Source organism: Eubalaena glacialis, chromosome 10, assembly GCF_028564815.1.
Source record: "Eubalaena glacialis isolate mEubGla1 chromosome 10, mEubGla1.1.hap2.+ XY, whole genome shotgun sequence".
NCBI lineage: Eukaryota > Metazoa > Chordata > Mammalia > Artiodactyla > Balaenidae > Eubalaena > Eubalaena glacialis.
The window spans coordinates 85,938,621-85,964,768 of record NC_083725.1 but is presented as its reverse complement, the minus strand read 5'-3'; the positions used below and the strand labels follow the sequence as shown (position 1 = coordinate 85,964,768).

General features: G+C 40.3%; 2 protein-coding genes across 4 annotated transcripts in view; one reads left to right on the top strand and one right to left on the bottom strand.

The window, feature by feature from the left end:
* Positions 1–26,148, bottom strand: part of NELL1 (neural EGFL like 1) — an 863,771-nt gene that overhangs the window by 300,465 nt on the left and 537,158 nt on the right. The window lies entirely within an intron of this gene.
* Positions 20,303–20,608, top strand: LOC133099459 (vacuolar ATPase assembly integral membrane protein VMA21-like). Its single transcript, XM_061203145.1, has one exon. The coding sequence runs from the start codon at positions 20,303–20,305 to the stop codon at positions 20,606–20,608; it is 306 nt and encodes a 101-aa protein (XP_061059128.1).

Below are 26,148 nucleotides of genomic sequence, written 5' to 3'. Positions count from 1 at the left end.
CTTGTAAAGTTATCAAAAGATTACCCACACAGATTATAACATCCTTAAGGGCAGAGATGACATCTCATTCATTCTTAAATCTGCAAATACTAACGCAATATTTGGAATATAAGAGATGCTCAATAAATGTTTAAGGTTGTTGGGCTTCCCTGGTGGCGCAGTGGTTAAGAATCCGCCTGCCAATGCAGGGGACATGGGTTCGAGCCCTGGTCTGGGGAGATCCCACATACCGCAGAGCAACAAAGCCCGTGCGCCACAACTACTGAGCCTGCGCTCTAGAGCCCGCGAGCCATAAGTACTGAAGCCCGCGCTTCTAGAGCCCGTGCTCCGCAACCAGAGAAGCCACCGTAATGAGAAGCCCATGCACCACAAGGAAGAGTAGCCCCCGCTCGCCACAACTAGAGAAAGCCCGCACACAGCAACGAAGACCCAACGCAGCCAAAAATAAATAAATAGATAAACTTATTTTAAAAAATGTTTAAGGTTGTTAAATCAATCACCTTTTCCCTGCTTCAACAGGCACAATATAAGGGGTTCTTTGTCCAACACCAGACTTACTTAAGGTTCAAATCTGTCTTATCTCAGGGACATTCTTTTCTTACTCCCCTGATTGCTGGCCTACTCTGATCTTGTGACTCTACACCTCTGAGTTCTCTATTTCCTAAGCTTGGATCAAACTTTTGCTTCTCTGAATACTCCCATTAATAACAATTACGGCTATCATTTCCTGAGCTTCTGACTCTGCCAATGCTTCTCCACCTTTCTCATTTCATCTCTCCACAGCCCTTGAGGGAACCAAATGGGTTCACAGAGCGTGAATGTTATGGCTAATGTTATGTGTCAACTTGACTGCACCACAGAGTGCCCAGATATCTGGTCAAACCTTATTCTGGTGTTTCCGGGAAGGTGTGTTTGGATGAGATTAACCTTTAAGTCAGGAGATGAGTAAAGCACTTTGACCTCCATAATGAGGATGGACCTCATCCAATCAGGTGAATGCCTGAATAGAACAAAGGCTGACCCTTCCCCAAGTAAGAGAGAATTATCCTGCCTGACAGCCTTCATACTGAAACATTGGTTCTTCCTGACTGATGGCCTTCAAACTGGTACCTCGGCTTTTCCTGGTTCTACAGCAGCTTCCAGTCTTTGGACTCCAACTGGGACACTGGCTCTGGGATTTTGGACATGGCCACCTCCACAACCGCATGAGCCAATTCCTTATAATCATCTTTCTAACTATATATGTGTTTATATGTGTGTGTGTACATGTTCCCTATTGATTCTGTTTCTCTGGAGAATAGTGAGTAAGGAACTTTACCAAGACCACATTGCCAACAAGCTACAGAAAAAGAAATTCCACTCAGGTCCGTTTCCAGACCATGATTTAACAAACACCACCCACAGGATATAATAAATAACTTTCACTTTAGCTCTGACTCTAAGGAAAGATTTTTCTTTGCTCCTAGATGAAATCTTGATCAAGTCCCATAACTTTTTTCCTCACTCTTAGATAATGGAAAGTCTTATGAACAATTGTCCAGCACTAGACATTAATCCAAACTCCAGACTGTTTCAACCTCTAATCACTGCTGGGGTCTACTGTGGTTGGGCACTTCCAGTGGGAGAAAGAGACATGGTCCTTTCTCTTTCCCCACCTACATGTCTCCTTCTTCCTTAGGTGGCTAACTAATTATTTTTCCCCTTCCAGGATAAGGTTGGAGAGAAGAAACTAGGAGAAAAGGATGCATCTTAGATGGGAGGTGCAGTTGTCATTTAGAGTAGGGATCTCTGGCGGCAGATATACAGTTATGGACTCTGTTGTGGGTGCTCCTCTCCTGCCACTACACTGACTTTGACAATGACTCTCTTTCAGGTGGCCACTATAGCTTCAACTCCCGTTTCTCTTTCAATCCACATACAGTCTCGCTGTTCCATTGTTACTTCCTTGCAACATTCTTGGCAAAACTTAAAATGGCTCCAGTGCAGCATAGTGGCCACGAGGAGACACCCAGGCCTCCTCTGAGGGCTATTCAGAGAGCGCTGCTACTTCCCATCACAGCAGAAGCTCCCCTTCACTTCAGCTCCAAAGCAGCTCACCAGGCTGTCTTCCAACACTCCCCAGGTGGGACTCAGGTTCCAGCTCACTGTGTCACCAAACTTCAGAAGCCACATATGAGGCTCCCCCAGTAATATAACTGAAGGGCTCCCAGGCTTGGTAAGAGAAACGGTACAGGCACATTTGGACGTGAAGAGGCTTGCAGGACAGATTTGTCCAGAAAAGGTCTCCTCAAAAAATGCTAACTCCACTCCCTTGGACTTTCCACATCCTTGAAGTGGGTGAGGTATACAAGAGTCATGAAACTGGCTCAAAAATATCTACTTAGAAGTGTCCACTTGGTGGCCTGGCATCTCACTTTGAAATTCTACATTAATTGTGTCTTGGAGAACATTCTAACATCTCCTTGTAGTGGACACTGTTGGTCCCTCCCTGTAAGCAGCTCTTTGCAGGAAACTGCCCTCAGCAGGAAGCCCCTTTTCTTGTCACTTTACCAAAGCTATATTGTAAGTAATTTTAAAAACAGGCACCCCCATGCTCTACTCATCTCCAGCCCAAACACACCTTTCAAATCTTTTGATCACACAATACCTTGTCTAACTTGTCGGTTCTTTCCGTAGATAAAAGAAGTAGAAATGAAGAATAAGTGATTAACAGACGACCGGATCTCTTCCCTAGCTTCCCCTTCAGTAATCTCTGGAACAAACTGTGTGAACAAGATAACATCTAGAGGAAGATCACGAGGAGTTGACAAGGCTGCCCACAAGCCTGCACACAGGGGGATGGCGACGACTCTGACCCCCTATATCTCAATGATTAACTGAGGTTACTTCCCTGTTTCCCTTTAAAAGTTTTCATGGCCAAGCAGAATCTTTGGAGGTTGTATTTTGGGGAATGTTGAGTCCACCATCTCCCCAGATTGCCGGCATTCTGGTTAAAGGCAACTTTCTTTTCTACCATTTGTGAGTATTGATTTTGTAAGCAGTGCTCAGCAGGACACCCGCACATCTCCTTGGACCTTACCATTTCCTCACATACCTGCCCAGGTCCCCCTTCCAGCATCTGCATTGCTGAGCCTGAGGGGAGGCTGGCAATAGACGAATGCTGGGAAATTCATTTTCCTCAGGAGCAGCCAACCACTGACGACTCAGCCCCTGGGGGAGATAACTCTGGGTCACAGTTATCCAAAGTTCCCATAAGGATGGAGCGCCTGCTGCCCGTAATTGTAACTCACTTCTCAAGTGAAGCACCCAACACTGGCCACCTCCCATTTCCTGTCTGACTCTCTGATTCCCTTACCAGTGTTTCCTGTGCTTGCCTCCCAAATAAAATCTAGGAGCTCAGATCCTTTTCTTATAGCCTGCCTCTGGGGAACCCAAACTCAGATACTCTTATACTCTTAATCATTCTACTATATTGCCATTGTTTTGACACCCCGGGTCCTTCCCTCCAAGTTTGCACCCACAGCCTAGAGCAAGAGGCTTCAGGAAAGGGAGTCACTGATGAGAGCAGCCAAACACCTACCACGACTCCAGGCTCCACAGTCTAGCAAAGTGAGCACTTTTAGGCCACTGGCAGTTTGATAGCATGAATATATCTGACGCCAGGGAGTCAGGCTGAGACCTGCTGTGTATTTCATGCTAACCAAGCAGTCCAAGCATGATGATGGCTTTAAGCTACTTATGACCTCCTGAGGCTAAAGTGAAGAGTTATATTGCCTTTGAAAGAAAGAAAAAATATATATATTAGTAGATCCAACAGCAGATCTACCTTCCAAACCTTAATTGTTACCACTAAGGGCAACTCAGTGGGATTTGTTTCCTACCTAGCTTCACACCCAGATCAGCAGCACTTCACTTCTGTTAACTACACAGTACAGATATAAGTCCACTCAATGCAGCATTTGTGTGTTCAAGTCACACCAATCCGTATGTCTATGTTTGGTTCCTAGCAAGAACTAATATATAATTATATAGAGACTGTTCAGTAGAGGTAAAAAGTACATATCATATTGATATGAAGTAAAGAAACCTTGAAAAAATAAATGTCATAAACATGAATGGGTAGTATAGGGTGCTTTTTATGTACCAGACACTCTGCTAGGCAATGAAGATGAGAAAGATAGCAGTTCTGCCTCTGAGGGAATCACAGGCCGGTAGGGGAGACAGCTATGTAAATAGAGGTGATATGTACACCAAGTGTTGGTATGTCTGTAAGAAGAGCTTGCAGTGGGGGCAGAGAGGGCGTATGTCTGAACACTAAGGGGATTGGGAAAGTCCTCAATGAGAAGGTAAGGCTTGAGTTGATGCTTTAAAGAGGAAGGAAATTTTCCTCAACGGTTAAAACCTAGAGAAAATTCCAAGCAGAAATACCAGCAAATACAAAAGCCATTAAGTAATAAGAGCACAGGGCGATTCCCCATCAGAAGTGGAGGTGAGAAGGGTCAGTACTGAATCTGGACAGGCAGGCACAAGCACATAAGATCTTTCCAGAAGGAACTGGGTAGGTTTTAAATCGTATTTTGCTAGTGCATTTTTTGTGAACAAATTTAAAAATAGAAAGAATATAATCTGCAATCAGGAAACACAATAATCAGAGTGTTTCAGGAAATGGGAGGGAAGGGGAGACACAGATTAATTACTATACAAATGTAAGAAAAGCCACTTCTTAACAACACGTCCTCATTTCCGGTTTCCCAGCTCTACTGAAGTTGTCTCCTCCCCGCACCCCTGCCCCAGATGTTTGCCTGGATATAATCTTGTCAAACTGCATTCCAATTCTCCCTCCAAATCTAGTTTAGAAAAAGTATTTTGCTGAGAAACTTTGAGTTTAGTTGTTAGCTTTGTGGTAGATGACCCAAGCAGAAAAGCCTATTTGCCTTACGATATATCCTGCGGGTTTCCTAAGGAGAGCTTCTCTGTTGTTTAACCACTAAAAGACTAAGACAATTACTTTCCTGGGAAACAGAATGTCTGAAGGTTATCAACAAACTTGAGACAGCTGAGGTGTCAGATTTAGAAGTTCAGCTTCTGTGGACAGGCAAGATAGATGCAAACCCCTGTGAACCACAGTGGGCGGAAAACGTTGGCACCCCAAATCATTCTTCTAAGACCCATCTATTCACTGCTAAGGATACTCTCTCCAGGGTACACTAAAAGCCTCAAGACAGTCTACAGGGCTCTTATTCTCTTTGTTCTTAACTTGTAGACTGTATTTTCCCCTGTAAATTAGCTCACCCCCATCCAGAGTGTCTGTCATTTCAGATCATGACCGTTCCCTCTGTTCCCTTCCATGTCAGAGAATGGTGAAGAAATGTGCTTCTGGAAAGCAATTCGATGAGTGTTTGAAGGCTGTGGGGCTTGCTCAGCTGCTCTCAGACATCCCTGAGCTGCATGCAATAGCATCACATCCCCCCCAGTGGCCATCTCAGCACAGCTGGGCTCTTTCAGAAATGGCTGTGAAATGTACTGTGAAAATAAGGGACGGGAAACTCCACTTAATGGCAAAGACGAAGCTCACCCAGCAGACAGCCCAGTTCAGCTTGTTGGTCATTTCATCAATGATCACCAGCGTGTCTGCCACATTTACAGCCAAGGAGTTAGCAACAAAGACAAGTCTGACCCGGGATTGTTGAAAATGGCTGGTGGGCAAAGATGAATATCCAGGCAGTTCAATGGATTTCAGATCCCTCGGGCATATGCATGCTCTCCTGCTGTCCAATTTCAAAGCTCCCTTTTCACCCACCCTCTTCCCTGCACGCAAAGGCCTTTTTCCACAAACTGAGCAAACGTTCCATTAACATTAATCTTACTCAAGATACTCAATATATGCATTTGTTTGCTGGGCACTGAATTTTTTAAGGCATCTATTAATTCACTCTGGTGACACAATTTCCATAATGTAATTTCTTAGGTAGCAAGGAAATGGCATTTTTCCATCATTCCATTTTCTTCAGGTACCATTATGAGTGTTCCATTTAGTCTTACAATTACTCTTATATTTAAACATACGCTGACTTCACAGAGACACATTTATTATTTTCATTGCCTAATGTTATGAAAAGAAATCCTCAGCATAAATCAGTGGCCTACAATTCTTAGGCAAGTTTGGTAGCTGAATGAACAGGCATCTGGAGAGGAATAGTTCCATACACGTGCATGCTTTCTTGCAACTGGTCCACATTGCTCCTTTGACATGGGTGTCTTTCTCTTTTTCTCCACATCACCTCCCTCTGCAAACCTCTGACCTTGTTTATTTCACTAATTTCTACTCACCCTCATTAGTCAGCTTAAAAGTAGCTTGTTCATTCTATATGGGAAAAGAATCTGAAAAAGAATATATATTCTCACAGCTGAGCAAGCCCCACAGCTTTCAATATAATATATATATATATATATATATATTGCTGTACACCTGAAACTAACAACATTGTAAATCAACTATACTTCAATAAAAAATAAATTAAATAAATATAAATAAATGACTTATTCAAACCATCCCAGACATCTCTTCCTGAACTAAGACCAAGGTTTTGTTTTGGCCATCACACCCCTGATTGTAAACATCTGACATATTCTTGGTTGATCAAGAAGTGTAGCGTGAATTATAAGGTGACCACATGTCTATCCCAGACCAGTGAAATCATTAATATCTTCCTCTTCACTCTCAAAAATGTCAGAAGTTGAATATTATAGTACATGGTTGCCTTATGATCAATACATTGGAAGAAGAGTATATTCTGCATTCAAGGAACCTGCATTTGATTCTGAGCTCTAGTGCCTTTGTTATGTGGCCTTGATCGACATATTCCCCCTCTTTAAACTCAGTTTCATCATCTGTAAAACAGAGTTGACAGCGCTATCTCCCTCCAGAGTTATCTGGGAAATAACAGAGTAAAAATTACTTTGATAGCAGGTAAATTGCCGTGTAAATCATAGTTCCCACTCTACCACTATAGTTGTAGTATGTACAGTAGCATATAAAAATAGCTGTGAAACAAACAAGTCGAGGAAGATATCATGGAATAATGAAAAGATTTCCAGAGTTAGAAACATGGGTTCTCAGCCTCATTCTATCATGAAGAGGTTATGTAACCAAGCAGGACCCTATGGGGCCTTCCAGGGACAGACCTCCTCCCACCCCCCACCGTCAATGTCCTCTACCTGCCTCTTGTTTGTAGAAAAGCTTTAGTCTCTCAGACCTCCCCTGAGTCATAAAAGGCTGGCTCAAGAATTAATGATTGAAAGAATGCGAACATTTAGTAACAGATAGTAGTAGTTGGGCTAGGAGAACTGGTAACAATTTAAACAGTAAATCAACCATATAGCAGAGTCACAGAATCTTTAGTTCCTCCGTGAAAGACATAGATAACACTGTCTGACGCACATTCCTAAATTGTTTTACAGACATTAAAACCCCCACCAGACAGAAGAAGCTAACTGCATGATGACTATAAGCATGTAGCCCCCAGACTGGCTGGAGCCTGAGGGTTGATAATGTTAAGTCGTGACACCACCCTGTTGCCTCACCATCAACCAGTCAGAAAATTGTGCATGAGCTGATCACACACCATGTAACTCTCTACCTCACCTTGCCTTTAAAATTCCTCCCCATTTCCCTGAAACCCATCAGGGAGTTTGGGTTTTTTGAGCATTAGCTGCCTGCACTCCTTGTTTTGGTGTTTGCAGTAAACGCTGCACTTTCCTTCACTACTACCTGGTGTCAGTATATTGGCTTTACTGCGTGTGAGCAAGCCAACCCAAGTTCAATTCAGTAACAGTTATAGGCAAGTCCTTTCCCCAGAGCATTCTGACATACAAGTAAGAGACACGATCCCTACAGGTGCTTCTACCTCTATAATGACTTGTTTGTCCATCAATGAAGAGTTTCATTTCTAGATTAATCCTTATCCTCAGAAACATATGATTTACTTAAAATGATATAACGTTGGTAAATTTACTCAAATGTAAATACTTTTCAATAGAGACTAGGATACTTCACCTGTTATCATTTGTATACTCCAAGTTCAGGAATTATTCACTTGGTTAAATTGATCAAGAGGTAGGTGCTAAGAGGCCTTCAAATGCAAACTCATGTATAAGTGATCAATAGCTGCCTTCAAAGAGATTAGAACCTAATATTCAAGTCTTTTGTATCATTTTTCCTACCCTCTGACTTACTTGAAATGTCTCCCTTCTTGTGATACCTCTCCTAAAAGTCTAAACACATAAAAGTAATAAGCAAAACCTCAAACTGTACATGTTTGTTCAAGGTATGAAAAGCTTCAGTTTTAGCTCCATTTCTGACTAATTCCCAACTGTCAACTTATTATAGAAGAAGGAGTTGACTGCTTTTGACTAACTTTAGTAAGGGATATCAATGTATACCTGGGTTAATATTGAGGTTCAGTCTGCTGCCCTAAAAAATGGCATAAAGTTTTCAGATGGACGCAGCTACCTTCAGTTGCAACAGATTTGAAAGAAATTTGATGCATGGTTACAGGGTGTGTCAGGGCCAACTTGGTCACGAGGCTCTGAGCTGGGCTCCTGCACCCCAAATCCTGTTGCACCTTTTATTCCAGGGATCAACCCTGACATAAGGCAGAATGCATAAATGTCCCCCAAATCAATATTAGGGTATTTTACAAATCTTACTCAGTGTTTCTTCCTTGGTCCGTTTCCAAGATTCTAGTTACCTAACCTTTCTTACATACCAGTGAAAAGAGCATGGACTCTGAAGTTAGGTAGACCTGACTTCAAAGTCTAGTTCTACCATTTGCAAACAGTGCGACTACAGGTGGTTACCTAAACCTCTGTTGTCTCATTTGTAAAAAGAATAATGCATGCCTTTTGGGGATTTGGTAAGGGTTAAGTGGAATAGTATGTGTAAATGTCTGGACAGAGCCTTACATTTAAATATACCACACATGTTAATTTCTGTGTGTGTCTGTGTGCATTCAATAAATACAGCCCTGTTCATAAATCCTATTCTTGTCCTTGCTCCTCTGATAGACTGAAGCTTTATCCTTGAACTTGTTCCTGAACTTCATTCTAGTGTCTGAAACCCAGCTACCCATCTTAACACTAAAAATCTGCTTGGTTCACTATTTCCCACTTCTGAGTTCTCCTCACTGTAATCCATTCCATCATCTTGAACCACCCCTGTCTTAGTCTGTTCAGGCTGCTGTAATAAAATACCACAGACTAGGTGGCTTATAAACAGAAATGCATTTCTCATAGTTCTGAAGGCTGGGGAATACTAGATCAAGGCGCCATCACTCTTCCTAGTTCATAGCCAGTGTCTCCTCACTGTGCCCTCACATGTTGGAAGGGGCTAGGGAGCTTCCTGAAGCCTCTTTTATAAGGCACTAATCCCATTCATGAGGGTTCCACTCTCATGACTTGAGAACCCTTTAAAGGCCCCACCTCCTAATACCTTTGGGTTTTAAGAATTCAACATATGAACTTGATGGGGACACAAACTTTCAGACAATAGCACTCCCTCACACCCTTGCCAAAAGTTTGCCTAGACTATGATCATGAATTCTTGATTCTCTTGCACCCTGGGTGGCACATGTAGTCTCTTCATTCTCCTTACTCCTTGATCATTTGACTCCAATTATCTGTACCTGCTGGATCTAGTGCTGTCCTGTCCCATCAAAGTGGTCAGCTCCCGCTCTTGCTGGATGTAACAGGTTATTGACACTGAAATGTCTCTAATTCTATATACTAAAGACTTGGCTAAGGAGGAGTAAATTGGTTAATAATGTATGGATTATGTATTTATGCTTTTCTTTTTATGCTGCCAAAGAACAACTAGGAGCTGGCTCTAAGCATCCTCAATTGTGTATTTGCCTGATGCTCTACGTAAATATACTCTGATGATTTTAGGAGAATCTTCTTTTATATTTGGGGAATAAATTATCTCAACTCTTCCTTTTAGTTCAGAAATTCTATGAATAATCTCTGAGTACTTAACCCAGACCCTGACACTCTCCATCATAGACTGTCATACAGGTATCTTAAATAATGTAGGTCTTTGATTTTTTTTAAAGAGTATTGTGGTATAAGCCCTGGCAGGTTTGTTGTTGTTGTTGTTTCTTTTTTGTAATACAAATGCCTGATTTAAACATTGATTTCCAAGGCATTCATTTCCAAGAGGCATCCCCTTCAAAGATGGTTAACCCAAATAAACATACTTCCAGCCTCACAACTACATAAAGAGCTAGGCCACCTCCCTGCACTGAGACACCTTTGTTTTACAGATGTTGATTGATTTAAATATCTGACCATTTGGACTACTTGTTTTTTTTTTCCTCTTCCTGTCCTTTAAATCACCACTCTTATGTTTTAAATATGTTCTACCAATAAAGAGTGAACCCACAGAAACCTAGGCGCCCCACCCTTGATCTCAATAAAGGCAGAACCCCAGGCCCTGGGCTTCATCCTGCCTCTGGGCCCACCCCTGGTGACCTTGCTACATTGCTCCTGGTGTGCTGTGTAACTTCCAGGTCTTTTAAGTAAGAAACCTTTATTTTTTTCAGTTTCCTGCTGGTAATTGCTGAAGGGCATCTTGCAGTCACACGAAGAAAAACAAGGGTATATTCATTTATAGTATCTCTCTAAAGACTGCATTAAGTAGAAGAAAAATAAAATGTAATAAATCACGATCTTTGGCATCTTGACGGCAAACCACAACCTTGGTGATTGATAGGCTGAGATCAGCACAAAACAGGGATGCTTAGCAGTAATAAAACAGATCTAAGCAATGAGCTTTGTGTTGATACTTTCATGCTTAAAGCCTCAGTGCACCTCATAAACCTCTGTTATTCAGATCTGATAATGCTCCTGATATACAGACATTTACATTAGGACTAGACCTCAGATTCCTCATTTAAGGATGCAGAGCTGAGGACCAAAAAGGAATATTACTCAGCCATAAAAAGAATGAAATAATGTCATTTGCAGCAACATGGATGAACCTAGAGATGATCACATTAAGTGAAGTAAGCCAGACAAAGAAAAATATCATATGATATTGCTTATACGTGGAATCTAAGAAAATGATACAAATGAACTTATTTACAAAACAGAAATAGACTCACAGAGGTAGAAAACAAGCTTATGGTTACCAAAAGGGAAGGGGGAGGTAAGTTAGGAGTTTGGGATTAAAATATACATACTACTATATACAAAATAATCAACAAGTGCCTGCTGTATAGCACAGGGAACTATACTCAATATCTTGTAATAACTTATAATGGAAGAGAATGTAAAAAGAGTATATAAATTTCTACATATGTGTATATATATATATAACTGAATCACTTTGCTGTACATCTGAAACTAACACAACATTGTAAATCAACTATAGCATAATAAAATTTTTTTTAAAAAGGAAAGGAGGATGCCCCAAGAATATAGTGGGGTTGAGTGGCTGAGCTAGGACCAAAATCCAGCCCTTATGGTTTGCAAATCCAGAAGCTTCCCAGTCAGAGCACCAGGAAAAGGGGAAGGTGTGCTGAGCTACCGACCCACTCAGCCCAGCCAGGTGACCCTCAGCAGTGGGCAGCCTCATCTATTTACACCCATGTGCCTATCAAATAGTATCATTTCCATGTGTGTCATGAAGTGAAAGAAACTGGGAGTTACTATTTTTATTCCTTTTCCCCAACATTTAGCATCTGCAATATCAAGGAATAGAGTGTTTTGCTCAAGATAATACAATTTAATGAAATGATCTGAATTAGAGTTATTGGTTTAATCTTACCCAAAGGGGAACTCTTTTGTGTTCCAATTCTTATCTGCCAGAGACAAAATACGACAACTCTCCCCTACCAATCTGGGAGATTAGGCTATAGGTCTTCAAATACAGCTGGAATCTGATAAGAAATCAAAACAGCACCGTTCTAAAGAAGAGGGAAATGATATTTTAACTCCAACAGTCAGGAACCAAGGAAGAACCCTGTGGGTTTTGAGGATGATATGAATGATGCAGAGTGGTGCCTGTTTTATTGACCTGGACTGAAAGGCTTCAGAGAATAGTGAAGAGGAGAAAAGCAGCCACAAAACTCCACATATATATTCATACAATGAATAACTTCCTGGGGAATAAGAAAAAACCCTCATTCAAGAATACTGAGACTGATAATAATTTGCCCATACCAGAGGAAAAAAAGTACAAGTCTGTAGTCAAATCTGCTAATTATTCTTCTATCTAAAATGTTGCCTGCCTTTTGGCTTCATAGTAAGAACTTTAACCACTCTGATTCATTAGCATCTTTATTCCAAATATATGTTATGCTCATAGAAATACAAAGATTTCTCCCATTGGAATGTTAAGGATTCTTACTGCTTTCCTTCCCAAAGCAGTTGAGTTACCATACCAACAGTTAGCACTTTCTTAGAAAATGACAGAAAACCCAGAGCTACAGGATTAAGAACACTACGGGGGGTCCCACTTCAGGCATGACTGGATACAGAAGCGCCAACGATATTAACAAGGTCTGATTCAACTCCGTTTCTCCACACAGTTCTGTGTGTTGGCTTCATTCTTAGACAGCTTTTCCCCTGTGGTTTCAAAATGGCCATAAATGTTCCTGGTCATATTCTTCCAGACCCTCTTCCATAGCAGAAAAGTTAGTCTCCCTGTCGAATGTAACCAGAGGGGCGAAAGAAAAAACTAATTGGATCTGCTTGGGTAACATGTCAAACCTGAACCAATCTCTGTGGCCAGGAGAATGCACTTCTATAATTGTGTCAGAGAAGGGTTACGGGTTCCAACACTAGGGCCATAGGGACTAAAAGTGAGGAGGGGTGGCTCCCAGAAGGAAACTGAGGAATCGTTACCTCAGTAACGATACAGTAACGATACAGTACAGTACAGTTACCTCAGTAATATGGTGAAAGAACGCTCACTGGTAAAAACAACAGATGTCCATTTCTCTACTCTGGCCATCCTCCTTTTCTCTCCCCAGTTGTCTGTAATCCAGGTTCTGCAGCTGTCATTCCCCTGACTCTACCTTAGGAACCACCACTGGAACATAGAGATTAATCTAACCAGGCGGCACACTCCTCTGACCTCCATCACCCAAAATGCAACCCTTCCCTGCATCCATCTCAGTTCAAACTCAACATCAGGTCTGCTGCTTCCTTTCTCCTTCCTGCTCCTTGCTCCATTCTGTCCCAAAGATTTTGTCTATGGGACTTCAGTGGATGGGAAACGTATTTCCCTAAAACCTCATCCTCTTCAGAGAATGCTTCCTCCACCAGGTGGAACAAGAATCAGGTCCTCAACAACAATCAGGTCCTTGCTCATGCCCCAAAAGTTTCCTTCCCTTACAATTCTCTCAGGCAAAGTCTATTATTCCCACATGAGCTGTGTTGTAGGAAAAGTCTTGGCATTCTCCAAGCTTGTATCCATATAACGACTTGGTATCCACACACATGATGACTCCAGTTTTTCAAAAACCCCCTTCTCCTTACCTAATCTCATCCCCGGCCTAGACTACATAGCTAACTGCCTCAGTCATCCTTTCTAAAGCCTCAGTTTCCTCATGTATATAATGGGGACAATAATTCTGCCTCCTTCATAGAGAACTGGTATGACTTAAATGAGATATTTGTTGTAAAGCTCTTAGCACAGTGCCTGGCTCACAGGGGTTCAATAAAAGCTAGCTGTTAATTCTGTGGGTTAGATGTGGAGCCCACATATTTAATATTCACTATTTTAAATGACCAATGCTAGCATGAGGGGAATGCCATGCCAGTACTTGGCCTATTTTTAAACTAGTGTAATAAGCCTAGTCATACCGTTCAGTATGTTTGCTTTTTAAAATAAGTAACCACAATTAAGTCCTAGCCCTTGCACTTCAAGAGACTAGTCTCCACTTTCAGTTGTCTGATAGGTCAGTTCTGTCTACTATGATGGATGTGAAAAAACTATATGAGCCTGAAGAATTCTCAACCAAATTCAGTCTTGCCTCTTTCTTGATTAGTTGAATTCCAAAATGATTCCATCTACGGTAGCTTGAGGGGATGAAGAATTTGCCTTAATAAATTACTCTGTTGTTCACTCAACTCCTAAGACTGTGAGTTGTCAGCCCCACCAACCCCTGGACCCACCCCCCCAGACTGTAAGCTCCTCAGGGGGCAAGAACCACATGTTCACCAGGTCACGTGCATTTTCTGAGGTGCTTGGCAGCGCTCTGTACCCTGTGGAGTACTCAGTACCTTTTGTTTGATGTTGCTGACAAGACCTAAAAATAATCCCTTAAAAAACCTACCATTAAAATGTAGCAAAACTGGAAAAAAAAAAAAACAAACCAAAGAGCTAGCTGTTATTATTGTCAAAGGGGTGGGCTTCTAGGTAAATGGCCATACTTTTCTTTAGAGTATTATATTTCTATGGCTTCGACATTCATTGTGTAAAAAGAAAGCATACTTTATATTAAATGGAATAACCTGAATATGGTGGACCCAACCACCAAACCATTCTCATCACTATTCTGCTGAGAAAAGACACATCCAAATAGAGATCAAATGTAGAATATTTGTACTGTGAGCAACATCCTTATTTATTGACTTTCTTAATTTTCTCAGTAAAGCGAAAAACCCTTTTCACACGTGACGTAGGAAAAAGTAAATTTTACTTTTTACTTTTAGTAAATTCTAAAGGAAAGGAAGTTCGTATTTACTGGGTTCCTACTATGTGCCAAATGGTCAACATAGGTTATTTCACTTAATCCTCACAACTATTTTACGGCTTATTTTCCTCAATAAATATTTATTAAATAACCCTTATGTGTTAAGCTTTATGGACACAAAGATGACAAGGACATGCTGTCTGCCTTCCCAGGCCACTGAGGGAGATAGATTAAGCAAATTAGCACTTGCACTATGGTGTGATAAATGCCAAGACAGAGAATGATATGCAGGAACATGGAGGGGTGAAGGCAAATGGATTGAAAGAGGTAGAACTTGAACTGCATTTTGAAGGACAAGCACCCACCAAATAAAAACGAAGGCAAAGATTTTTCATTCAAAGTGAGCACGTAACAACTAACAACATACTATGTACAGGCACTTTATTTAACCCTCAAGTCAGAGAAGTTTAAGTAACTTCTAAGGTCATGGAACTGCTAAGTGCTAGAAACCAGTTTTGAACCCAGCAGACCGACCTCAACAATCCATGCACTTAACCGTTGAGCTATTCCACAGCAAGGAAGACTTGGAACACTGTACGTAGTTTGACTAAATTAGGACTGGTTTTGTTGGAGGGGAAGTGGCAGGAGATGAGACTAAAGAGGTAGGTGGGAACTAGATCAGAAAAGACCTGTGTACCAGGCTAAGAAGTGTGAATCCCATCCTTAAAGTCATGGGGATGCATCGGAGGATCTCCAGCATAGAGTTCACAGGGGAGAGAGATACAAAATAGTACCCAATATGTTCCAAGCATTACCGTAAGCACTTACACTCCACTTAGCCCTGAAAACAACCCATGGAGATATATACAATTATTACGCCCAATTATAAAAGCGAGGCACAGATTGGTCGGGTAACTAGCCCCAGATGTCACAGCTAGGTGTAAGAGCCAGGCTTCTAAGCAAGCAGTCTAGCTCCAGAAGCTATGCCCTTCGTCAGTCTGACATCCAGCCTGCAGGTAGGCCACAGAGAATCACTGCATCTGGACGTGCGCCGCGTGGATTAGAAAGCAGCCAGACTGGAAAAGACAGGGGTGGTAACATCCACGATGAAGTTACTGTCATTTCCTCCAAATTCATTAGGTGAGCAAGGAAACTGAGAGAAGTGAAGAGACTAGGCCCTACATCCCACAGTGTGTGTGGGAGTGGAGGTCTGAGGTCAAGAGTGTCAGATTCAAAAGCCCTTGTATTTACACTGTTGGAGGTTGCCTCTTGCTAATTCAATTTCAATAAAATTATTGCAAATTCCAAATTATCTGGGTCTAAAATAATGAGGTTTTATTCTCTGTAAATTCAGCATTCAAGTATGATCCCACTAAGTGGCATGGATAAGCGTGTCAGAAAATTATCCACAAATTGCCACGTTTCCCTATCCTCGAGAACGCATGGCTCTCCTCTGGCTAACGGCTGTTGCGAGAGGCTGCGGAGCATGTTACTATTTAAAGCTGGTAAGCATCACCATGGTAAGCAGGTCATTATGAAATGCACATGTCTGCTCTCTTATGAATTGTTTTTAATATGAAACTGATCTTGAAATGCAACAAAAGTAAATGCTCTAGACTTGTTTTCTTTACCCGTCTACTCTCTCTTATCTTAGTATAATTTGAGCTTTGATGAATGCTACTCATTTCTATTCAGTATGTGACTTTATGGGGAAATTCCATCCTGAGACAGGAAATGCTATACTGTAGAAGGAATTAGATATTCTCAGCCCCCAGTATATGGATTCCAGCCATCTGTCTGCTTAATAAACACTACAGTTTTGCATTCAACTGAAAGCCAGACCTGGGCTGCTCAATATAACAAAGAAAATGATGGAAAGCCCCATTTCTTACTTTCAGGGCACCATGCTGCCTCTCTAGAGATCTCCTCCATGTGCTTAGGGGTACAGATTAAAGAGTGTGCCATATTCTTATTAATTGAAACTTATCCTAAATGTTTTAGAGCTACTGGAGTAGTCAGTAGTCACAGCTATCTGTCGAGCACTTGAGATGTCTGGATCGAGAGGTGTCAAACCTATTTCTTCTTACCTTTGTTAAAGAAACTTCCAGAAAACTTAAATTAACCTGTGTGCTTTACATTATATCTCAACTGGGCATTGCTATTCTAGAGCCTTTACGTCTTCTACTAATGTCAAACCATATGCTTGTGTATGTGCATGTGTGTGTTTTACTTTGTTCTGTTAAACATAAAGTAAGTCCTCTTTTGAGAAATTTATTACACCTTATTTTTCTTCTACTTAATGTAGTCTTTAGAGAGATACTATAAATGAATATACCAATATTCAATATCCTTATCTGTGCAAAACAGAGTTTGCCATTTAGATGCCAAAGATCATTTCCTTGCTTTAAATAGTCTAGGAGGCTGCATTCAAACCATTTTCCAAGCTCATCTGGTCACATCTCCAAAAATAGGCTGTGTTTTAGAAGAATATCTAGAATTCCTCCCTCATCTACATAGTCACTTAATACAGGCAAAATATCCATTTTATGAAATTTTAATATTCTACTTAAAAGAAAATCGATCTTAAACTAGTGCATTTTTCCTAACACAACTTAAAACTATAGTTAAACTATATTTGAATAAATACTTGAAATTTGGCCTTATCCCTGTCCAGTATCTGTTTCAGAATACCGCACATTACAAATAGTAGTATCCCTAAATAAGTAAGGTGATTCAAGAACACAGTGCAAGAGAACCAACACATGATGATTTCTCTTTCGTAAGTTTAAAAATGGAAAATTCACTGATTTTGGAAGAACTGATCACAAAACATAGGAAGAGAGTTATAGTAACAAGCAGGAATCAGCTATTTACGTAACAGAATGATGAGCGGTCCAGCGCTCAGGTGGAGAGTTACTTTACTATGTCACTGGCAGTTCTGCTGAAGAGATATGTAATGATGCTGAGTTTTCTGCACTACTTTCAAGTGACCCATAAAGTTTCTCAATTTTTCTTACAACTGGCAGGATCAGAAGCTTGGATAAAAAGTGAGCTATCTTTAATTTGACGGAAGCCAGAGAGAAGTGGTGATGACACGGTAGGAAAGAATGAGTGCATTCAACTGGAGACCTTTTTAAACCCTGGATACTCCATCTTTCTTACTGGAAAGCCTACTCTTCACAGTGCATCAGCCAGAACCCATTTTAGAATTGCATACGGAGGTTTGTTTTCTACAAATCATAATGCAGCTACTTTTATTCACTTAGAATTGTATTCACAACAGCAATATAGCAGAGACTGCTAGTGTTCACCCACAGCTGTGGGCTCCCCCTCCTTCCCAGGCACACAGACATTCTGCTCTGTCGTTAGGTGGGCCATGGACCTAATTCTGCTCAGTGCCATGTGAGCCAAAGAGGTATGCATCACATTCAGGCCTGGCCCATCGAAACCTCCCACGCATGACCTAATTCTCCTTCCCCGTCTGCGGATGGAGCGGTGAGGATTCTGAGAACCAAGAAGAGGTCACAGCAACAAGATGGAAGGTGAGTGGGTCCCTGAGTTACTGTGTGGGGCACAACCCTCTACACACACCACCAGCTCTTAGCGAGTGATAGGTAAGAACTCAGTGTTTTGGAACTACTGAAATTCTCAAGCTTGTCTGTGACAGAAGCTACCATTGTTTCCTAACCTTATACAAGCAGTTTCACACGTTAACCCTACTGCCTTCCAGTTTTCCCTAAAATTTAGAAGCTAAGGGTGAGAAGAAATTTGAAAATGTCATTATGTTTATTAGCAAATGAGGAAACTGGCTCATTATCACAGGACAAGGTGTAATCCAGATGCCCTGGAAAATAAACATCTATGTATAAATGAGAAGATTAGGCAAAAGCAATAGAAACAGATACCAAACTCAGTGTGGTTGAGTTGCAAGATGGCTGTATTTTAGGGACTAAAGCTTTGAGCAATTTTCAGCAGAGCTGAGTTACTCTGCCAGGAACGTATCTACCTTTATTCTAGAAAACAAACAGAGTGGCATGCACGAGGCTGAAATGAAGAAACATATCCTTGTGTTGGGAATAGGAAGAGGCAGAAATGTGAAAGCAGGCAAGTGTAAACCACGACGCGTTCTACTGGTCAGTACTAGTTTAGCATCCCACCAAAATCCTGTTGAGGAAGGATCGCAGTTAGCACTACTGCCAAACTATGCTGACACTTGCACGTTCTTTGTAAATGTTTTTAGACTAATCCTTTACCTTAATAAATATCTGGATCAAGAGAAGCCTCTAAGGGGACTTCCCTGGCAGTCCAGTGGTTAAGAATCCACGCTTCCAATGCAGGAGGCACAGGTTCGATCCCTGGTTGGGGAACTAAGATCCCATAAGCCATGCGGTGTGGCCGAAAAAAAAAAAAAAGAAGCCCCTAAGGTAATATTAAGAAGTATCTGGGCCAGGCAGACCCAGCAACAGAACCTGTCCTAGGCTTTTGACTGCTTACTGAGCTTTCACAGTGTGATAGTCATTAAGAAGAACCATTAAGAAATGCCATTTGCAGCAACATGGATGGACCTAGAGATTGGCATACTGAGTGAAGTAAATCAGACAGAGAAAGACAAGTATCATATGATATCGCTTATATGTGGAATCTAAAAAAGGCTACAAATGAACTTATTTACAAAACAGAAACAGAGTCACAGATGTAGAAAACAAACTTACACTTACCAGGGGGTAAGGTGTGTGGGGGGGGTGAGGGATAAATTGGGAGACTGGGATTGACAAATACACATTACTATATGTAGAATAGGTAACTAATAAGGACCTACCATATAGCACAGGGAACTCTCCTCAATACTCTGTAATGGCCTACGTGGGAAAAGAATCTAAAAAGAGGGGATATATGTATATGTATAGCTGATTCACTTTGCTGTACAGCAGAAACTAACACAACATTGTAAATCAACTATACTCCAATAAATTTTTTTTTAATTTAATCAGGGACTTCCCTGGTAGCGCAGTGGTTAAAAATCTGCCTGCCAATGCAGGGGACACAGGTTCGAGCCCTGGTCTGGGAAGATCCCACATGCGGCGGACAACTAAGCCCATGCGCCACAACTACTGAGCCCGCGTGCCACAACTACTGAAGCCCACACGCCTAGAGCCCGTGCTCTGCAACAAGAGAAGCCACCACAATGAGAAGCCCGCGCACCGCAACGAAGAGTAGCCCCCCACTCGCCGCAAGTAGAGAAAGCCCGCGTGCAGCAACGAAGACCCAACACAGCCGAAAATAAATAAATAAATAAATAAACAAACAAATAAATAAATTCATTAAAAAAGAAAAAAAATTTAATCAGGAATTTAACATCGGATATAGATATTGGCTATTTCTCATAATTGCATGATTAAATCAGTAAGAAACTAGCATTATGAAATAATTGTCACCCTTTACAGACTAAAAAAATAAAGAACCAGATCGATTTATGCTAACCTTGCCTTAAAATATAACATCCAGCGGCGCGGTCCGCCGCGACCGGTCTCCTGCGGAGCCGGCTGAGCGTGGCCCCTGAGCCCAGCCCGCCTCTGAGCACCTGCTGCTGGCGTGTGGACACCATGGAGCACTTTGATAAAGCGGCACTGAGTGCGCTGCAGCCATGCGACTTCAGAAATGAAAGTTCATTAGCCTCTACTCTGGAGACGCTCCTGTTCTTCACAGCTTTAATAATCACTGTACCTATTGGGTTGTATTTCACGACTAAATCTTATACTTTTGAAGGCGCCTTTGGGATGTCCAATAGAGACAGCTATTTTTATGCTGCTATTGCTGCCGTGGTCGCCGTCCACGTGGTGCTGGCCCTCTTTGTTTATGTGGCCTGGAATAAAGGCTCACGGCAGTGGCGTGAAGGCAAACAGGATTAAAGTGAACATCACCTTTTGATAGCATTAAATTGATTTTTTTTAAGTGGTAAGTGCGTCTGAGATATTGATGATTTTAATAAAGTTGAAAGAACATGTTAAAATCAATCTTATGGAATCACGTTTGACTAGTGTAAATTCTGATCCTTCTAAAACAATGGTTTGTATCATCAGTTTTAATTGTATGAGCCTCTCATTTGCAAATGAGAATTTGGAAAAGTTAAATTGGTTGCAAATAAATATGTGAAATTAGTTACACATTATTCTGGGAAGAATTTGATTACCTTACAACAAAAAAATATTTTATAGCATTTCGTCTTTTGGTTGGCTTTGAGTTTTACTCCTCTGGATATATTCAGATGTACATAGTGGAGCAAATCTAAACTTTAGTTTTCGCTGGAACACTTACCCTAACTATCATGAAAATACCAGGTCATTGGATTTTGGGTTGTAAACGCCTACTGGAAATTGCTTAAATCCTGGACACTGGAATTAATCTGAATGTCACTGAGAAATTTTGCATAAAGTGTAATCCCTCGTCAATAGAAATCTTTCATTACATTATTTCATGGGGAAACTAGGCTGAATCACACCCATTCATGTAAAAGGACTGGGTTTACTGAAGAATGCAGACAGCAAAGCAAAGAGCTACCTGCCTGGGCACCCAGCCTACTCCCTAAAGGCCCCTTGCAGGCCAGCCTCCTGCTTTCAGACAAACTCTGTAATGATCTGCTTTGCTCTGTCATTCAACAACGAACTTATGCTTTAATTACAAGGTTGTGTAAACTCCCTTTAAATTTGTTTTTCCTACTTTTTAATAATGTATATGAAGGAACTTACATTTAAATGTGTTAATTTTTGCATACTCAGGGAGTGTAAACAATCCTAAAAATAGATTATTTTTATCATCCAGGAAGTATTCTTGGAATTTCTAGTCTAGTCTTTTAAATCAGTGCCATTATATCCCAGATACATAGATAGATAATGTACCTAGGTTAGATAATCCTTGAGGTCCTTTCTGATAGAAAAAGACGCTGTGGTTTTACTTTAGTATCCTTGGTCTGTGTTCTTTCTAGCCACTTGGTACTACTTGTGTGTAATCTAAAAACACACCTGAAAAAAAATGCATATTAAAACAGGAAGAAAATTTAAATTCCCTGTAATGTTGCCACCTGGAGATAACCACTATTTTGGTTTACATCCTGTGTGCATTTCTTAATGCTAGTTTGATACACACTAAAAGTTTGGTTTAAGTTCAAATTCTGCCAATTTTACCTGGCGGCTATTTGCATTTTTTCAGATGAGTGATTATTGGCTGTTTTCTTAAAAAGCACATTCTACCTTTACTCTTTTAACTAGATAGCTCATTGTACAAATTTCCCGTCATTGATAATCCCTAATGCAATGGCCCTTGCTGTGAGTGTTTGCCATTACTGATTTTGTTTATTCACCCCTACTTTTGATGCTGTGGAACTGGACTAAAGGAGTAGAGAGGTAGTTAGGCATAAAAGCAAAGAAGGCATTTGTGTTTATTTAATTGTTGAGAAAAAATAAAAGATTATTATAGGATTATTTTTTATTCTTGCTTATAGTTAAATATTATCTACAGTTTAAATGTCTTAAGTAGTTATTCTAAATGTAAAATGTTTTCTTAAAAAGACTATAGTTTTGGTATAAAATTGTACAAATTTAATATGAAATTGTAGAATACTCCAGATTGAGTCTAGTGTACTATATGGTAGATTTCTAGATGGTCCCCTCTTTAGATGCCTTGTTGTACTTAGAATTTGTCCACCTAATTTCTTTTTCTATAATGCCAAGGTTTTTCTTGTACTTTTGGGATCTTATGCTATTTGTAAAATATGAATGTCCAGTGTTGGATTATTTTGTTTGATTTCAGACATTTGCTGCGTAGATAATATGGGTGTTTTTCTGCAAGTATTTAAACTGGGGATTCATGTAAAAGCAGATGTAATTTCCTCTTGGAAAAGGTACCCAGCATTTGAAAGTTAGAATCGGATATTAAGGTTGATATTTGGGGTTATTACAATATAGACTTGTTTTCAAACAAGTTAATATTTTCTTAGGGTTTTAACTGTTAACTGACTAGTTTGCTGCTGTTGAAATAACATGGTATTTGACAAATAGATTTATTTTTCAAGATGTCTCAGTGATTTCCTCTTGTACATCCTTTCAGGATGTATAGAAAGGAAAGCTACAATTGAGCCCTTATATAAATGTTATAAGGTAGGAATATGTTCACTATTGTTTGAAAACTGATTGTAAGGATAACCTCAATTAGGGAGTGTAACTTGAAGTGTCAGTACGGGCTACTGATTTATCACATGACCTTCTTAACCTCACCTACCATTTTGCCCCCCAGAATATAATCTTTTTCTCATTGTGCTTAAAAATGAAAAGTCTGCTGTAGAATGCACCTGATGTCATTAGCTCTTCAAGTGGATACCATTTTACATGTGACAGCAGAATTCAGTTTTGAATTGTTGAAGAAATTTAAACACTCCATAAAAAAGAAAACCAACCTGCGTTTCATGGGAATCTAACAGAAATATACTGTAAGATTATTTTCATCATAAAGATCTCATCAGCTTTGCCCAAAAAGCAAAAAAAAAAAAAAAAAAAAAAGACATCCAACCAGGTACTATAGTTTTTCAGTTCTATAAAAGGTAAATACCCTTTGCATATATTCTGAACTGGATGGGTATGTTAAGTATAGCTGGCGTCATTCTATAAAAGTAGCAGCTGTTAAGCACTTTAAATATTTTGCAAACAATTGCTCCCCCAAACAGATCATAATCCAGCAGAGAGCCTAGAGATTGACTGTGACATCTTTCAATAACGTTGCTTAAAGAAAGTCTTCTGGTCCATTGAGAATTGTTAGTTAGGAAAGAAAGACAGTCTTATCTTGATTTTTCACCAGAAAGTCAATGTTCAGTAGCCTGTTTTAAAATAAAATTGACTGATATATATATGGCTCTGCTAACCTCATGCATCATTTCGGATGTGACAATTACGGATAACAAACATCTATGTGACTCACCATAGTGCAACCTCAAAATGCACTCTAAAGAATCAGCAGTTGTCTAAGTGTCAGATTTCCACTCCCTCTGAGATACAAGCTGGTTTAACGTGTTTCCCTCAAGCCCCTAGGGATGCAGTTATGTCTACTGGGCTGCAAACTTTAAAAGGTAAGCAGTGACTTTGGTAAGTGATGGAAAGTGCTTAAAGCACATCCAAGAGACTCTTTTTTTGCCCAGGAAAAATGCACTTGTAGGAAAAGAATATGAAAAGACTACATCAAGGTCTGCCTTGTTAAGTCAAAATAACACAACCAATATATTGCACCTAGCACCACACAAGCTCCTTTCTTGTGACTGTCTTCTTAATGCACTATTGCTGGTTTCAAGACTGCAATACAGCTTCTGTGTCTGTCTGCCTTTCTTTACCAAGCTGATGAACATAATGTCTCTTGAAAGCTTAGACTAGACAATCCGTTTCATTTTCAAGTTTCAGTCACATTTTTCAAAGGAAGCATTATTGAAAGTTTAAGCATAATAATAGTCTCTGGGCCTAGAGACTTCCTTCTCTTAGAATTAAATCAGTATTGTAAAGTGTCCTTCCTGCCCCCGCCCTTAAGGACTCTAACAGATACATTCAGATCTAAATTCAGTACCAGTGCTTGTTGGTAAGTATTTGCATGACAGTGAGTTTACAAATAAGGTTGAAGTTATTTTAGTTCTGCTCAACACGGCAGTATTGACACTCCAGTACTCCTGTAAACATTACTACCAATATACTTTTATTAACAATAATATTAGTGCATCCAAAATAGGTGAGCATTTCTGGGCGTTGAGGAGAGTCTTTATCATGTATCTTCTCCAGCCCTCAGGAAGGACTTGTAGTGAAATGATTGTTTTAAGTTTCTCTGTTTCTGTACCTAAGTAATAGCTTTTTCCTTTATAAAGAGGAGTGTCAATTTGGCAAGTCTGATGAGGATTGGATCATGCGTGCCCGAGACCGTGGCTCCAGCACAATACAAGCCATCGCTTCTCTCAGACCTTCTGAATTAGTTCAAGCTGTCCGATACTCCTTGTCCAACTCCCTCTATAAATGATTCAGTTACTAGTGGAAAACTCAACTATAAAAGGTATGCCTTGAAACAGGTACATATTTGGGTACTTGAGTCACAAGGCTGAGGTTGAAGCCAACTCATGAACTGCCTTCCCCTTGCCCTTCATCATTGTTCCACCAATAATACTGTCTTCACTTTTATAGCGATATATATTCCTTTAATAATTCTTTGCAATAACACTGCTGGATAAACACTGAAGACAACATTAACTCAATTGTAATATGTAAAAATACAGAAGTGACAGTTCTCCAGTAATGAAATCAGGTCTAAACCCCAATTCTCCAATCCCTTTGTCCAGTCTTCACCTCTACTGCAATGCTTCCCCACATAACACTGATGAAATGCAGGATTCTCCTGATCTTATTAAGGTTAACACAATTGACCATGAGAATTACTTTAAGAAAATTATTTTCCCTAATTCATAACTTTCAAGGGAAGATGTATTTTCAGAGTCCATGGACACCAGGAACGTTATTTGAACTCGTATTTTTCGCAGTTGGGACTTTCAAATTCCACAAAGGTGAAGCCATCACCTATCACAGTGGCAAGAGAGGGCTTGACAAACACAAACTCACTGACCTGGTGCAATCAATATCATTTTATGAGGTAACGTCATTTTGAAAAATAATGCATTAAAATCAATTCCCTGTGTTGCTCCTCAGATTTACAGCATTAGCATGCAGGTATCAGCAGTGGCTTGATAACCCGTGGAACTATATTAATGTTTATATTTTTTTGTTTTGCTTTGGAAATATCTTCAAGTCTTCTTTTAAAAGTTCAGCACTAGTTTCTTTATTTGTCTCATGGAACTTTTTAAAAAACACACAAATATTACATATATAAATCCCCACTGTAGGAGATGCAAACAATATTGAATTTATAGCAATAAGTGGATGTTCTTGTTCACACACACACACCCATTAGTAATAAGGTGAACAGTCTGCTTGGTTCCCATCTCCCTGTATTTACATAAAAATATGTAGAGAAATGCAAATCAGAACAACAACGAGGTATCACCTCACACCGGTCAGAATGGCCATCATTAAAAAACTCTACAAACAATAAATGCTGGAGAGGGTGTGGAGAAAAGGGAACCCTCTTGCACTGTTGGTGAGAATGTAAATTGATACAACCACTATGGAGAACAGTATGGAGGTTCCTTAAAAAACTAAAACTAGAACTACCATACGACCCAGCAATCCCACTACTGGGCATATACCCTGAGAAAACCATAATTCAAAAAGAGTCATGTACCACAATGTTCATTGCAGCTCTATTTACAATAGCCAGGACATGGAAGCAACCTACGTGTCTACTGACAGATGAATGGATAAAGAAGATGTGGCATATATATGCAATGGAATATTACTCAGCCATAAAAAGAAACGAA